Below are 17,029 nucleotides of genomic sequence, written 5' to 3' on the forward strand. Positions count from 1 at the left end.
TGAGCCAACGGCCCTGGAAATCCATTGAAATAAATGGTACCTTCATGAGATATCAAATGACCCATCAAATACACTTGGCCGTGAATGCACCATGAGCGCCATCTTTGGCCCTGGCAACTTTGAGCCGACGCCTGCCGCTCGCCCTGCTGTCTGTGGTGGCTGGGACAGAGCTAGGGTACTCACCTCCATCTTCCACTTGGCCAGCCACTCCTCTCTGGTCCGCTTGCTAATGTAATAAGGGTCACCAGCCTGGAAGGTTATTCTGGGCATGGGCCTCTGACGAAGGCTGATCTCCCAACCAACTCCCCCTCGCAGCCTGCCTCGACCTGCCTGTTTAAGGTGTCAAAAAAAAAAAAGTTAGCTATTTGCTTTTATTTCTTCCTATGAGAGTTCTTCTCTCATTAGGAAGCATGCGGATTTGTAGGAAAACTCTGCATCCAATCTGCCACTAGAGCAGTGAGACAGATTCTCGTTAACAAGTGGGGAATTGAGGCGGTTGAGGCGATGGGGTTGTCTGCATTTCTAAAAAGATGATGACTCACATGTTGGTGTGCCATATGGTGCTATTAGCTTGTGATTGGCGAAGCAGCAAGAAGCGATGCCATAGTGTCTAATCACAAACACCCTGGCAACAGTCTCAAGGCCACCGGCACCAACTGATCGAAAAGCTCCCAAGTGTATTTGATATTTCAAATCTATACACCATCAGGTACCATTTCTTTCATAAGTCCGAAGGCAAGAGAAGTACTTGTGGAGACTGTGACTATGCAAAGCTTCTAGTCTATTAGGTACAGTTTACTTTCAGTGCAGGCTTATGTCACACATTTGTGGCAGAAAGCTAATCAATACAAAAATGTAAGACTTAACAGTTTGATAGTTTAGAAAATACACTTATATTTTGCTTTTTTCTCCCAATATTTAAATGAATACATCTACATCACACTCATGTCAATAGGATATGAGGCTAGACAAAGCAGCACATCTCATTGCGCACAACTTTAGGTCTTGATATGATTTAAACAAATGAGCTATTTAAATATGCACACCCAATACAGTTGTCCTGAACAGGAAAATTAGCTATAGAGGCCAAAACCAGGCTGTTTATTTCTGTGGTAAAGTTGGACGTTTCAACATGGGTGACTATGGGCATTGACTCACTTTCGGAGGCAGCCTCAAGCGGTCATTCAAGGAACTGCAATTTAGGCAATTCCCAAATGCTTAATTTTTCAACCCCAGAGGTTGCTGCTTGGTCTGTACGTGAATATGAAAATGGAGCAGCTGATTAGCTTAGCATCAAACTGTGGAAACAGGCCTGTCTGAAGACAACAAAATCCGCCTGCCAGCACCTCTAAAGCTGAAAGATCTTGGTGTTTGATGAATGTGTGCAAAGACCAAAGTTTGCAATGTTAAAGGAATAGTTCAACATTTTGGGAGATATGTTTCCTTGCCAAGAGCTCGATGAAAATATACAACTCTATACAACAGATGGACAATTTCACTGTGACATCACCCGGAGGTTTTCTACAGTGCAGTCTGGAAGTGCAGTGTGGTGGCTACGACCATCGCCATAGTGGCAGTGCCCAAGTTCTCTGCAAAACCAATTTATGTTTTTAATCATCCACGTGTACGCAAGTGTACATGTTAATTTTGTCATCCACCCAGGCTGCAAGGGTCTGCACAGCCTCCTCTGTGGATGCAGCCAAACATTTGTGACTATGAGGACTCTACACACTGCAGGCCCACCGTCTGCGCAGTCCTGTGCCAGGAAAACAAGTCCTGGTCATGGGGAGAGAGACTATACGACGCCTGTATGATTTACCATTAAAACTGTTGTCATTGAAGAAGTTGCTGTTGGACTTTATAAGTGTTTTGATTTGTAAATGCTTTACACTAACGGTGCCAAGACACAGTGGGAAGTTCTAAATTCTCCAGAAATCCTGTGCCATGTCCACCCACTGTCATCAGGAAAATCATGGTGCTAGTCCAATCTCTGGCTGGCTGCTATATCTTGTAAAAAGTGCTAAGTCATAGCCAATGACTGTCAGACCAACGCATGCCTATTGTAGGACAAATAGGACTTTGTGCGCATCTGCTGTCCACTTTGAAAGTTAGCGCTGGCCGTGGGGAAACCATGAATTGGCCTCAACTTCTGGCTAATCCCAAAATGAGCACAGAGTTGTTGAAGCAGGCCTGTGATGGCATCAACCCGTCACTCAAAGCAGCCACATCCTTAATTATACATAACTTTAAGTCCTAACTCGATTTAAATAGATTCATATTGAGTTGTATAAAAATTCACATCCAATGAAATTGTCATGAATGGTAATTTAGCTATACGGACCAAAACTGATTTCATACCACGCTGTAAACATGGTTATTTGTGTTGCAAAAATGGTCATTTTAACATGGGGGTCTATGAGAATCGACCCACTTTTGGAGCCACCCTCAAGTGGTCATGGAAGGAACGGAAGTTTTGGCACTTTGATGCTTTCTTCATTTTTAAGCCCTGGAGATTGCTGCTTGGTTTTTATAGAAATATAACGCTGGAGCAGCTGGATAGCTTAGCTCAGCATAAATACTGCAAACAGATAATGTGGATCCAGTAAGCAGCTGCCAGGCTCCAGCCCAGGTACATGACCCTCTTCTAACACCCCTTTTCTTTTGGATAGAGTCAGGTTAGCCACTTCCCTCTGTTTTCTAGTCTTTATGCTATGCTGAGCTAACTGGCTGCAGCATACATTATATGCAACATACAGATGTGAAAGATCTCTCGGCAAGAAAACAAATGATTGTGTTCCGCTAAATGTTGAATCGCGTTTGACAAGCATACAACATTCCCATCACAATACAACGCGTCCTAAAATCAAGATTAGAGTAATAAAAAACAAAATATGTACATTGCTATAACAACTCTGGATGGATTACTTTGTTAACATACCAGTGTGATGTAATCGGGTGAAAAATCCACTTACATTCAGTATTTCTGTAACAAAAACTGTCCTTTCTCTACTCAAAAAAAAAACAATTTAGCTTCAGTTCAGCCTGCACCGCAACCATCTATCACACTGGCAAGCAGAGGATTCACGGTTTCAAACAGGAAAAGTAAATCACCCCAGCCACAAAAAAAAAGAAAAAAAAAGGAAGCTACAGCCCTGCCAAGTGTGACAGACACCTAAAGAGTTACATCAGCCGGGGAACAAAGACACAACGGAGCAGAAATCTTACCTCGATCTTGACTGCATCACTCCCGTCCTCCTCCTTGTGCTCCACATCTAGAGAGAAGACAGCAACACAATGGATGGCCTGCATCATTCATAGGAAAGCTGGAACCGGCATCGGTTTCCCTCGTATCTGTGTTGAACTTAACCGGCATCTCATTCATCAATAAACCATGTGACACTTATATTAATCTCCTCCTGCATGTCATCCCATTAACTGGGTGCTTGATCGAATTAAAGTCAAATTAATAAGAGTGATACTGGCTCGGGGAAGCTTCTCATGCGTGCTCAGGGTTTAAAATCCCAGGAACTTGTGCGTCCAGGTGAAGGTTTGATGCAACCCAGAGAGATTGGAGCTGCTGCCCAGGTTATGATGAAGGGGGAGAGTCAATAGGTTTGCTCTGTCAAATGTCATAATTCTGACCTTATATCTCCCCTGCAAGAAGATGCACAGCTGGTTGCTATTAGCGTGGCTCCTCCCTCCCTGCTTCACTTCTGTGGACCATATATATAATCTGCCTGCCAATCTCCAAAGCCTCAACTGGAGCAAGACATAAGTTTCTTCGTTTTTCCACTTGAGTTACATACGATAGTGGAGAGACTCGAAAGAGAGTATTTGTATTGTTTGGAACAGAAAATGGTGAGCGAGAGCCCACTCGGCATGCTGTGTTAATTCTCAGGTCTTTTATTTTATGTACTACAGAGCTGAAAAGTCATTAATTCACTCAAGCACTCTTGACTCCGTCTCAACTTTGTAGCAAACTGACCCAATTATCTCAACTCAAGGTCCATTTAGCAGGAGGTTTTGATCGTATCAGATGATTTTCATCAGCAGATGGAGCGTCCCCAATTGGCACGATAGTGTAGATGTTCAGATTTCCATTTTATTCTGAGCATTTTAAGCACTCAGTTGCCAATACAACCATGACAACTAAGCAAAGTCAATGTGCTGATGAAGAACACTTATGATAGACGGCTCCATATCGTTGACATTGGATTTTGTCTGTTTTTTCACATAATATTTCTACCTGATGACATTTCAGAGAGAATCACTGTACTCTTACTAGTATATAGTTTGTTCGCTTATTCAATTTTTATGTACTAAACACAACATGTTAAAGGTTGACATGTAACTGTACGATAGTACAAAACTGTTAAATTGTGGTTCACCACAAAATACTACTGTGTTAAAATCCCTCATTATTAATAGTAGAATTATTACTATACTATAGAAATCATGCACCTCCAAAATGACAACTATTACACAAAAAAAGCAGACATTTTAGTGATTTTACTAAAAAGCAGAAGTCCTAAAAAGCAAAACTCAATCTTTCTCAATTACCTGAAAAATCAATCCTGAACTGCAATTCCTCGTGAGCAACTGTTTTTTGCAGTATCAATTGACTTTTCAAATTTTTTCTTGATTTAATCAATAAATCGATTAATTGGTCTGTAAAATGTCAGAAGCATAAAAGATGCTTTCAGGTGACTTAATTTGCTCCAGAAAAGTAAATCTTCATATTTGACAAGCTCTGACCAGTCTGTTTACGGTATTATAAGTTAAAAAATAACCAAAAATTGTGTGCTCTTTAACTTTCTGCCAGTCGGATAATCAGTATCTACTCTAGTGCGTTGCAGTGATCTGGAAAATAGCTCCCATTTTTGCTGTTTAATTTATTGTTTTAAAGTTTTAAAAAGATGTATTTACTTAAATGAAGGGAAAGTTCTCCTAAATCTGCACACTTCATCCACCACTGATGTACTGCTATGATTCAGAACTCTTAAATACTACCAGCCCTTTTCTTAGAAAGATAAATATTTTGCATGGGGAGGAAAGTGTCCATACGTACAGAGGAAGTTGCAAAACCAAAAGCGAGAGGTGCAGCAGCAGCAACAGCCGCAGTAGCAGCAGCAGGGTAAAGATTGTCAAAAATAGCACTGAAAATATTTGGTGAAACGTGCACTGAAACCGCAGTCTAATAAAAATTTCTCAAACACAGTAAAAAGCTCCAGTTGGGATTTCCCATTAACTGGGCCAAGATTTAAGATCTAGAGGTCCACAACAACAAGGGCGTGTAATTCATTCTTAAACTGCATTGTTTGCTTGTGTTCAGCCGAGCAGCGAGGGGTTAGCCAAGGAGCATGGATACCACCCAAGTGAAACACTAGTCAGGATTCATGATTCATGAAAAAGTTTTTCACCCACAGCGGCAGCAGAAACCGATAAGGAAGCCAAAATCAGCTTCATCGCAGAGCGACACCTCTGGTAGTACTTTCGCAATGTTTAATCTGAATGTAGGCAAGTGTTTCTAAAAGCGACATGACACCATTCAGAGCAGCTGTGTCCTGAATTAGCACAATGCCACCGCCTGAGTAAACACGACGATCTACTAAGTCCGAGCCCAAACACTATCATAACACTTGAGCCCTGAGAGGCTGAGGACAACTTCTGATGGCATGTTTTCTGCACAGCCAAAACTGGCCTGGGGGTGAAGGACCCTACAGACCTGTGCAAACAATAGTCGGCTCTCTCAGCTGCCTCTTCAAGTTGGTTCCATGTGTAGCTGAGCCCCCACCTTGCTGATTTTTTCCCTCCCCATCCGTCTCTCCTGGTCTCCTCGTCGGGAATAAGTGACAATATAACAAACCGGTGAGGCATGCGGACTGCCAAGGTCACTGGGTTTGCGAGGGGAGCTGGCTAATGTTGCCCACAGAGAGTATACCTTTGCCAGTTTGAGCGGCTTCCAGCTCTAGTATTGCTGGAGTTCAGTTCCACTCCACCCGGAGCTCAAATCCTTCCTGTGCCCTCCAGATGGATAACAGAAACCCTGTTTAGCCGACTATCGATCCACCACACTGCCCCACACCAAGGTCCCTCCTCTCTAAGAACACACAGACGCTCTTTGCAAAATGTGTTTAGTTGCAGTGCGAGTATCTCCCTGCATGTATATTTTAGTGGCCGTTTGATTTGCTAACACTCACAGGAAGGTAAATCTATATGTCGTGCAGGTGCAGCAGTGAGTTTCTGCATTTACAAAGGATCGCTTAGCAGTCAAACTCTGGGCAGCTCTGTCGGAACATTTTGCTAATGCAATTAAAAGTGTGTGGGACTGTTTTTTTTTTAAAGACCTCATGTGCTCACTCCTGCTGCGCTCTGCATCGTGGCCACCTGCCCTCACAGTGCTGCTGTCCAGGCTGAAGTCTGCACTCTGTGTCTCTTACTGTCTCAGTCCTGTCACCAACATCTGCTGCAGGACCTCCAGAGAGCATGAAAACCTCTGATCTAATCGCCTTTATACAGTTCTGTTCTGTTTCTGACTTTGTGGCTAGTTCTCCTGTCTAACAAACTGACTGACATGTTAATAATTACCCCTGTGCTATGAGAGGCATTCTGTTTAGGGAGGACTTAGAAAGCGGAAGATGAAAAGAACTCCTTAGGGGCTGCTGCCTCAAATTCCAGAGCATGAGAAAACTTGTGGTCAACCGAAATGCTGTGAATCCTGTCAGTCACACCAGACAGAACATCAGAGGGAATGTTTTGTTGTTTCTCTGAATTTGGTGAACTTGTGCCTCTGTAAAAGACAAATTAAGCGATAAAAGCCCATCTAACTTCTTCATGAGGGATATTACAATCTGTTAAAGACTTGATTTTTTCAATAAACTATGTTTAACGCTTCACTATTAACAAAAATCTCTTTAAAAAAAAAAAAAAAAACGAAAATCTGGCAGCAAGGGTGCCAGAAAAGATATGTAAAATGGTGGAATACTGTAACGTTCAAAAACAATAGTGAAAGTAACACCAAATATCTGTACAATGTTAATATTTTAGCTGATTTAGACACAATAAAATGGTTATTTTATCGTCACACATTGTAAAAGAGCAAATTATAACTTTTAAAAATACATATTTTGGATTTTTTTTTACAGTTAACATGTAAAGTAGTACTTTCTTTCAGTGATTTTACCAGTTATTAGCTGTAATTTAATAAAATAGGGAAAATCTATAAAACAACAGTGAATTAATTAAAAAATTCCAGTTGGAAAGATTAATCCTTTACAGTGTCGAATCTTCACATTTTGTTAAAATGAGTGTAGGCCAGTTTGTCTTTACTCTTCTTATTACAAGCAGAAAATATGGGAGAAAGTCCAGACGGTCAAGTGCAGTTTTGCAAGATTTGTTTTCCTTTTGTGTGACCATGTTTAAAAAGACAATGCAACACTCATTTGTGACAAAACAACACAATTAATTGTAACTGTGACCAACAGTTTCTAGAGCAGGGTATAGTAGGTCACTACTCTAATAGCTAGGAATGAATGACAATGGAATGTTGTGGATATTTTCCAAATAATTTCTGCAAATATCATGCAAATATTTGTTTCCACTTATTTGCATCAGGTCGCTCCTGTAGGATAAGCAACATAAAACATGCTTTTAAAATGGACACATCCACTGGGAAAATTAACTACTTGAACTTACAGATTAATCTTTATCCTTTTAGTCTGACAGGCATTATCTGTTAAGTTTGGCCCAGGGCTGATATTTCATTTTAAAGCCTTTATCGCGTGACACTGATGATGATGCCACTGCCGTGCATCCCTATTAATAATACACTAAATAACTGCATCTTACCAGAGTTTAATTTTAGCCTTCTATAAAGTTGGTGGATTGACAAAACACAGTTGGAACACCTGGAGCTGACCAACAGTCCTAAACTGGATGAGTGCTGGGTTAACAACTTTTGCAAAATGAAGCATTATGCGTCATGATGAACGTTAAGGCGCCAGTTAAGTCATCGAATCAGACTTGTTGTCAATAGGACACTCTAATGGAATTTCTCAAACAATGGCTTTGATTATCTTTAAAATTTATCCTCATCATCATGGGAGATGTGTGAAATTAAGATTCTGGTGAGCAGAAATCTTGTTCTGAGCTTATTTTACAACCACTTCAAACAGGGTGATCCCTGTATTTTTTTTTTTTTTGCTTGGAAGTGAAGTAACAGATAGAAGCACAGATCAGGTGAATCCAGACTGCAGACTCAGTTTGTAAAGAGTTCTGGGCACATCGCCATCCACCTGGCAGGGCCCCCGGCGGGGAAGCGGCCACAACAGAGACCTGCCAGCTCCCAACAGAGGCCGGTTGCCAGGAGACGAGTAGCTCCGCCCCTCGATTTATTTACTGCGCTCCTCATCAAGGTCATAGCTGGTGTCTCCGTGGCCGAGAGAGGGGCAAGAGAGGCACGTGGCTGAGGGGCAGATAGGACTAAAGAAGTGAGTGTGGGTGTTTCTGGGGGAGGTGATATGGTTAATCTCCATGATGGCTCAAAAACCTACCTGTCAGCGACACTTTCTCACAACAGCGACCCCCTGATTTACATTATCTTTAAATGCCAATGTTATCTGCTGCTGCACTGCGGCTGGTACGGATTCACTTCAGTGTCACCAAAATACTATTTATATTTCAAATTATTTATTAGAAGAATGCGCACAGTTTGCATTAATTCAATTATTTCACATAAATGTACAATTTAAATACATTTTCACTTCATAAGAGGTGTAAATATAAATCATTTGCTGTATAAATAATGCCATCCACAACACCCTCATACTGTTACCTGCCCAGAATCTTTGTTGCATCATCCTGCTCCTCTTTACCCTCATTTCCTATTATCGCTCTACTGTGCACCATGTAACAATGACATGAAACTGAAGAAGCGATAGCCAATTCTTCAATTCCTGTTAACTGTAGTACCAAAATTAACAGAATTGAGGCATCTAATTACAAATAATAATGACTTTTTTCTATTGCATGTCAAAAAATTGTGAAAGATGCACAAGACCGTTAAATAAATCCTAAAGTGAGGTCTTAAAAATTTCTTACATTTGCCAATAAAAGTGCCACAAATACAAAGAAAAGAAGGAAATATTCACGCTCGAGAAGCTGGAATAAATGTTTGCCATTTCTGTGGCTGGAAAACAACCTAAAATGTCAAAAATGTTCCCAATTAAGATTTTGTTGGTTGATAAATGACTTTTGAACCTAAAACTTGCAAACAGTGTACAGAGTCTGTCCTTGGCTGAGTGTGTTTCGTAAATTTTAACTGATTGTGTTCTTCCTAATGTCAGAGTAAGTGTTAAACTGAGTTTTTGTGTGCATGCTTTGATGTTTAAATGAACCGCAAGGTGATTCCAATACAATGTCCAACCTGTGGGGACGATAAAATTGTATTTTATTTTATTTACCTTAGTCTCGCAAAGCCAGACCTATCTCCATAACACTGGAGAATGGTCTGGTTGCACCTGGCTATCATTCTACTGTAGGGAAGGAAAGTCAGGTTCAAGTTTGCAATTCTTTAAACCAATCACAATCATCTTGGGAGGTGCCGAGTCCAGAATGCAGTGACAGTATTTGTGCTAAATGGTGTTTGGGGGGACTAGTTTTGGTGGAAAACGCTTAACAAATTTTACTTTTCCCATACAATGTTCAGGAAAACGTGCATAAGCCTCCCTATTAGACAGTAAACACTCTTGCAAACCCTTACAAACATTTACCGAAAGAACCAAGCAGGTTTGCTTTATTGCCTGATCCAAATATTGGTCAAAACTGGCCATTTTAAGCATGTGGGTTGCTGCTTTGAGCTCGTTTTAAATGCTGTAACACAAAGACAGCAGAAGGGGGAGGAGAATGTTGCATGAAACACGCAGCCAAACTTCATTCATTCCACTATCTCACAGATTATATACTTGGCTTCTCTGCTTTCCATTGCAGCTGCCTGTTTCTTATGAATTTCAGTCACATGGTGCACGATGAGGATTTAAATGTCAACTGCTTGTGCATATTGAAAGCATTTGTTAGACCACACAGACAGTCGGAGGAAGTGAGAAACACAACATGCATGGCGTTCTGTATGATATGTTTAGTATAAATACTAACAGCAGCGTCATAATGATCTGATTTTCTCTGCAGACTGAATAGCCGTAGCTCCTTTTCTTCTCTGCACTGTGCAGCAGCCTGAATGCAACACGTTTAGCCTCAGTGTTGCTAATCTTGGCAGCGTCAGCGTGTGGATCCGCACGCACCCACTCAGTCTGACATCCATTTACAGTTCATTACTCAACATCTTGTACTACTAACATGCATGTGACTGTTCCTGCTGGAAAGCTGATCAAAAAGATAGCGAAACTCGACAACCAGAACCCCCCCCCCCCCCCCAAAAAAAAAAAAACAAAAAACAAAAAAAAAAAAACTCACATTTCGTTGGACGCTCCAGTTTCCGCCTCCCTCTTTTCTTGCGCGGCGTCATCAGGCTCTCGTCCTTGTCTTTCTCCGAGTCCTGCTCTTCCCGGCTGGGCAGGAATCCGTTCTCCTGGGAGGGACTCAGGCTCCGGCCCTGGGAGCTGTCCTCGGCCCGGCAGGAGGAAAGCTCTCTGGGGATCCCGTTCTCCACTTCCCTCTTCTCCTGTTTGGGGAAGCAGGCATCGGACATCCTGTCTCTGTGCCCGCCCATGTCTCCGTTGTGGAGCAGTGCTATGGACGGCCTCCCCACCCCGGAGTAGCTGTTGCCCACACTGTCTCGGAGAGAGCCGCTCTCCACCTGCAGGCAGAGGAGGAAGAAAAAGCTGGAAATGTTAACATCCTGGCAATCTATCAGCCTTTAAGATCGTTATTGTCAAAGCAGTATGTTACAGTCTGATGTTTTGAAGGTGTACAACGGTGTTTTGCCTGCCAGCGGTTATGACACATCAGTGGATCTACTGTAGCTGGCTGCGAGTTAAACAAAACCTTTCAGGATTTACAACAAATCATCCGACGCGCTTCAGAAAAGGTCATCTGAGCGAGCAACGTTAAAGCAGTTGGCACTATCAGGGCGCGGATAAGCACTTTTCAGTCTCTCTTCAGAAAATGTGAGTTAAGGCATTCATCCATTTCATATTAGACAAGCTTAATTTCATCTCTTAAGCCTCTTCGGCTCTATCTGGACAGAATCAAAAGCGTAGCTCAACTCTGCACTTATTAGCCAGTGAATTACGGCATTTCTGATCCAGCTCTGTTAAACCAGAGTTGTAAACTTCAAAGCCATGCCAGTAAATCTGCTGCACAGCCATTAACTTGCGAGCAAGGAAGGGATTACATTATAGTTCATCAGGTACACGGGTGAGCTTCCTGTAGTCGTGCATTCATCATTACAGCAGCACGGAAATATGTTGAGAATGTTGGCTGTTTGACAACTAAGACGTTCTTCTCTCCGGCCAGTTTGCAACGCCCAGTTAAACTATTTCATTCTACACAAGATGACCTGCTTAAAGCTGCATTTAAGCTTCAGTTTTTACATCGAAGGCCTAGAAAAAGATTAATTTCAACTCTTAAGTGTTTGAAGAAAAACGATAGTGTCTCTGCTGCTGCCTATAAATAGCTTTAAAAAATACACTTTGTCAGACAATCCCTTCACAGGGTCACTGGGAGCAGAAAGTGGAGCATGTCTTGTGAGATCAGACTGTCAGCGTTGATGAGAGCAGCACTGCAGCTTTCATCTCAAGATGTAGGTACAGCAGTTTGCATTTAAAGACAGGCAGCGGCGGCGGCGGCAGCAGCATCAGCAGCAGCGACGCCGCCTCGGGAGGCATCTGTCTGTCAACACACGATATTTAGCAAGCACGAGATCCGGCGCTAGAAGCTAAAAAGGTCAAACGTAATCTGATTCTTGCAGATTGAATAGACAAACACGATGTAAACGTGGCCTTAATGGGAGCCGGAGACCTAAAACAATTCTGCGTAATTGATGCAATGCAAATGATGCGGAACAGACATGCAGAATGAACGTCGAGCATCATAAAACAAGGCTGCGTCGAGCCAAAGTTTGCTTTAAAGCATTCTTCACAGGCCGCACGGCGCTAAATGACTTCATCATTGTAGTAACTGAGAGCAAATTAACTGTAAACTGAACAATTGCACTCGTACAAAGAACAGCTCTCCAGTAAATGTGTTTGACACGATGAACGAAAACAACAAACCCGTTGCTCAGAACTTATTAATATTCAGTTCATAATGAGAGAACGAGGGAGTTTAGACAAATTACACACAACAGCAAGCTGACACAAACAGAAAGTCGAACACATTGCAAAAACCCAACACACACACAGGCTGGAAGTACACACACACACACACACACACACACACACACACACATGACTGTCGCTGAGAGAATTATGCAACAGATTAGTGACCTGGTGAACTACATGTAGCCCCAGCCAGAGGTCAGAGGTCACGGTTGGTAAATAAGGCCAAGTCATGGAGGCAGACAGAGGTCAAAAACTAAACACTAACTAGATAATCCAACTTACTGCTGCAGGATTACACTCACACACCACCAGATAATACACTCTGACAAGTAATCCAAGGGTCTATTCCCACCACTTAAATAAAGGCATGATTGCAAGACGGAATTTGTTGATTTCGATCAACATTTCTAGTTGCAAACGTCATTTTTGATGGGTCTTGTTGACATAATTGCATCAACTTAATATAATGCTTAATATAAACTCAAATTTCTCAATCATCTGATTTAAAAACGAAATTTAAACTGAGGTAACTTAATTAAATTGGGTTGAGTTCTTCATTTTAAATCTTACTACCTACTTAACCTGCCTGGACAATGTCAGACAGTTAAGCCTGCTATTAAAAAACACCTCTGATTAAAGACGAAAAGTGAATTCCCTGAATTCAGTGTAGTTTGTTGGTAGAACAAAATTTCATGAAAAGTTGTCACAGCTCAAAAAGACTGATGCACAGTGTGGCATAATTTTTTTTGTTGAACCCAAACATTATTTTTAGAATATAGGATGGATAAACTAATCTTTATAGTGTTAAAATACACATTTCTGTATATTTTTCTGACACTGTAGGCGGGTTACTTTAGTATATACAGTATGTAAGATTAAATCCTCAAATTAGACATGAAAATAGTAGCTGATGAATCACTACATTGGCTGACAAAATAGTCTGCAACTATTATAATAAATGATCGTTTTCGTTAATGTTTAAGCAAAAGTAAATGTCAAACATCAGCAGATTGTCGGTATTTACTGCTTTTCTTTATCTTACGTGATGATAAACTGAATATCTTTGGGTTGTAAAAAGCTGGCTGGAATGTGAAGAAGTCACGTTAAGTAGCTTTAAGAAAGTATGATGGGCATTGTTCAGCATCGTTACATTTACTGAAGAATTTGAATGTACTTGGGGGTATAAAAAGGATTTGCCACTTTGCTGGGGGGTGTTTTTCTGAAAGGAACATTTCACCAGTTTTTTGAATCATGTGTATTCACTTTCTTGTCAAAAGCTACACAAGATGAGAAGACTGATACCACTCTCATGTCTGCACAATAAATATGAAGCTACAGCCTGCAGCTCGTTAGCTTAGCTTAGCAAGAACATTGGAAACAAGGGGAAACCCCTAACCACACTCCGACCGAAACCCACCTACAAGCTTAAACCATACCAAGGCTAAAGGGCGTCGCGACTGAGATATCGGATGTGGACCCACACAGAAATGACAGACTGTATGATGCCTACTGCAGTCAAGAGGAACAGACTGTTAGAATGGAAAGCATGAAGACAATAAAAACTTACTACATGTGGTAGAAGAGAGGAACGTTGGTAGAAAACTACTTATTTCTAATGTGACAGCTGCACATTAGAGCTCGGAAACTTCATTTATTTATCTGGCATTGTTCCATAATGAAGGCTATATGTAAATTATTTTCGTTTTGCAGCCAAATAAAAGTGAAATTAATGTTACAGATTGAATATTGTCCATGATAATACAATTAGTGTGATCGGTTTTCTAAGTCTATTAGCTGCACTGTAAAATGGACTTGGCAGCAAATCAGGGCCAAACATGAAAATATATTTATGTATTTTTAACATCACCAAATGAATACATGTAGATTCTCATCGTAACACAACGCCTTCAGTTTGGCTAACTGTAACTGCACAAGTTTAAGAGTGGCCTTACTAATGCACAGCTAAACAGGTCTGCAGATATAGTGAATACCTTCAGCTGAGAAACTGTGTTCCTCAGAGACATGTCAGGAAATCTGAACAGCCGTACAGCAGAAGTTACCGATGTGATCTAGCAACAGACACCTTCATTCCTAGAAAAACTCTTACTTTAGGATCAACATACCTCACAAACTCAGTCTCTTCTAAGTTTGCTCATAGACAACCAGAAGGTATTGACACAACGCAAGGAGCCAGAAAAAGTGAACCAAAAATCCCAAAAAATAATGTAGACTAAACTGAAAAAAAGAAACCAAGTAACACAAACTACTTCTACTAACCAGAAGTATGCATAGGGTTAAGGTTAGGGTTTTATACTTTTTAATTCACATTTTTACAAGTTATTTAGATTTTTTTTGTCCTATTATCCCTCCATTTCAAAGGGCCGGATGGCTTTGAAAACAGGTAAAAGTTAGAATCAACCACAAAACATTTCATTTCCTGGGAGCACCGTGCCAAATTCAACAGACACAAAAGCTTCAAGGCACAAGACACAGTTCTAAATAAGAGAGAAACACCACGATATAGCCACATAGAAGCTGACTGGTTGATGAGACTCAGGTTTTCAGTCTTTATTGTAACCAGTGGCACCTGGCAGTCCTCTGCTGTCTGCTTCTGATTGGGGAAGGCAACGGTAAAGTAAGTCAGGTGAGGAGGGAGGTGCTGATGATGAGGCCAGAGAGACACAAGAATTCAGCTGTGATTTGTGGTAAGATGCCTGTTAGTTATTTAAGGAGTGGCTCATTTACAGAAGTTACGGTGTGCCTTTTTAATAGCTGTCTTTGCATGTTGCATTGTGACCACACAGTTTTATAGGGCGAGGGATTTCCTGCTGCGTGTCAGATGCCGGCGTAGCAGGTGTGCGGCTTTAAAGGATATTTGTTAAAGGGTGTTTTATTCTGCTTTGGTTATGTTTAATCGTTCATTTAATCAGTAAACTGTGTTTTTATTGTTTGTGCTTTGCAGTCTCCTCCTGTAGTTTTTGTTTGTGGGTTTTGTTTGTTTAGTCAGTCCATTCGGCCTTGCAGGGCCTGTGAATAAAAAGACATGTGAGAGCGGACTAAGTCTTTTTGATAATTGTATTGTTTTACTCACTTCCCTATTGTGATCCGTGGTGAGTAATGATCAGCCTTGATTCCCAGTAGTATTGAGACCCAACTTAAGTGTGATGGTTGTAGGCATGAGTGAATTGATTGCAGTGGTATTTGATATGCAGCAGCATTTTCACCCTTGGTACATCGGGCTCACGTGCAATCGGTATGAAAGGTATATGATTAGACCCCGTTCGGATGAATAGGATTGTAATTTTATGATTATGTACTGTGGACAATAAATATTGATATTAATCACTGACATTCCCTGTTCTCCAGTTTGTTTAATGCTTGACCTGTGACGTCAGGTTTAACATTATGATAAGCTAAGTCACCAAGCTAATGGCCATAGCTACTTATTTACTTAGTTATGAGAGTGGTGTCAATCATCTCTTTGAACTCCAAAAAAAAAAAAAAGTGAATACAGTAGATCCTTGGTTTACAATGTCCTCGACCTACAGCGTTTTGCGGTTACGTCGCCATCTCCCATAAATTTATTAAGAAAGTCTTGTTCTATCATTCTGACGTACACCGTTTGTGATGTTCAAACAAATTTCGTACTGGAACTACTTGGCAAGCCGAGCAGACGAATGCGTCGTCACGCGGCGCTATATGAGAAAGATGGATTTGTTGACATTCGCTAGTTGTACGCCACATTGGATTGTGCTACATTCGCTTTCTTTCGTTTGTTTTTTTGGAAACTTTTCTCTTTCATTATGGCTCCCTAGCGCAAGTCAGACTCTTCTGTGCTTTGAAGAAAAGGAAAGTCATCACCATGGAAGTGAAATTAGATATAATAAAAAAAAGTTCTTCATTTAAGTTTGTTTTTACTGTACAGGGTTTTTATGTCCTAGAATATTATTTTACCACTGTGTTAGCTTAGGTGAGTGACATAGATACTTATGTAGATACGGGAGCTTCGACTTACGGTGAAAATCGTGTTACATGTAATGGAATTCGAGACCCCCCAGGAATTGTATTTCCAAAAATAATGTACTATTGTAGCAAACCCATTGGTGAGTATGAAAGTTATGATATAGTTCAAGAATTGCCAGAAAAACATCATTTATCAGAGCAAGAAACTGTGAAAACAGAAAGAATAGTTGGACTTTCAACTGTCCGACAGTCCTTGAACTACTCATCTCTGAAAAGCAATTCATTCAGGGAAGTTATCCACATTTAAACTCAAATGATGTTGAGTTGTTGTCAAGTGATGTTTCAACAAAATCTATTCACTCAACATGTCCTTTGTTGAACTGCCACAAAAAAGTTTGTTCTAAGGTGATTCTGTAAAAATCAAAAATTCCGCACTCCTTTGTGCAACTGTGAAACTTTTAGTTGCTTCACCTGTTACCAACAGTCATGTGACACAAATTCAGGGACTTTTCAGCTGAACTGCAGGCAGTGTTCATACAAAACGGATAGGAGACATCGGTTGAAACCAATAAAAACTGTAAATAGTAAAATATCGTGTTGTATTCTTTCCAGCTTTGGTGACACCAGTCAGCAGCTGGAAGACTGCTGATTGCTGATTGCTTAGAACTACAAAAATGTGACTATAAACTTCTGGAACTCCCCATCAATCAGTTACAACTGAAGAAGAATCTTGGATGAGATGAGAAACATCTTCAAGAACCTAAAAAAGAACTCCAGCTGATTTCTAC

The 17,029-nt window shown here is 40.9% G+C and overlaps 1 protein-coding gene across 3 annotated transcripts in view; it reads right to left on the reverse strand.

Annotated features, from left to right (window-relative positions):
• dnmt3ab (DNA (cytosine-5-)-methyltransferase 3 alpha b) overlaps positions 1-17,029 on the reverse strand; it is a 59,465-nt gene that overhangs the window by 34,394 nt on the left and 8,042 nt on the right. For 2 of the 3 annotated variants that reach the window (XM_023271647.3, XM_023271639.3), the window contains exons 4-6: positions 10,471-10,813; positions 3,226-3,272; positions 184-330 (exon numbers count right to left, since the gene is read on the reverse strand). In XM_023271647.3, coding sequence (XP_023127415.2) covers positions 184-330; positions 3,226-3,272; positions 10,471-10,813 — 537 coding nt within the window. The remainder of the gene's footprint in view (positions 1-183; positions 331-3,225; positions 3,273-10,470; positions 10,814-17,029) is intronic. The other variant, XM_023271652.3, reaches the window with a different exon arrangement.

Source organism: Amphiprion ocellaris, chromosome 20 (assembly GCF_022539595.1).
Source record: "Amphiprion ocellaris isolate individual 3 ecotype Okinawa chromosome 20, ASM2253959v1, whole genome shotgun sequence".
Classification (NCBI taxonomy): Eukaryota; Metazoa; Chordata; class Actinopteri; family Pomacentridae; genus Amphiprion; species Amphiprion ocellaris.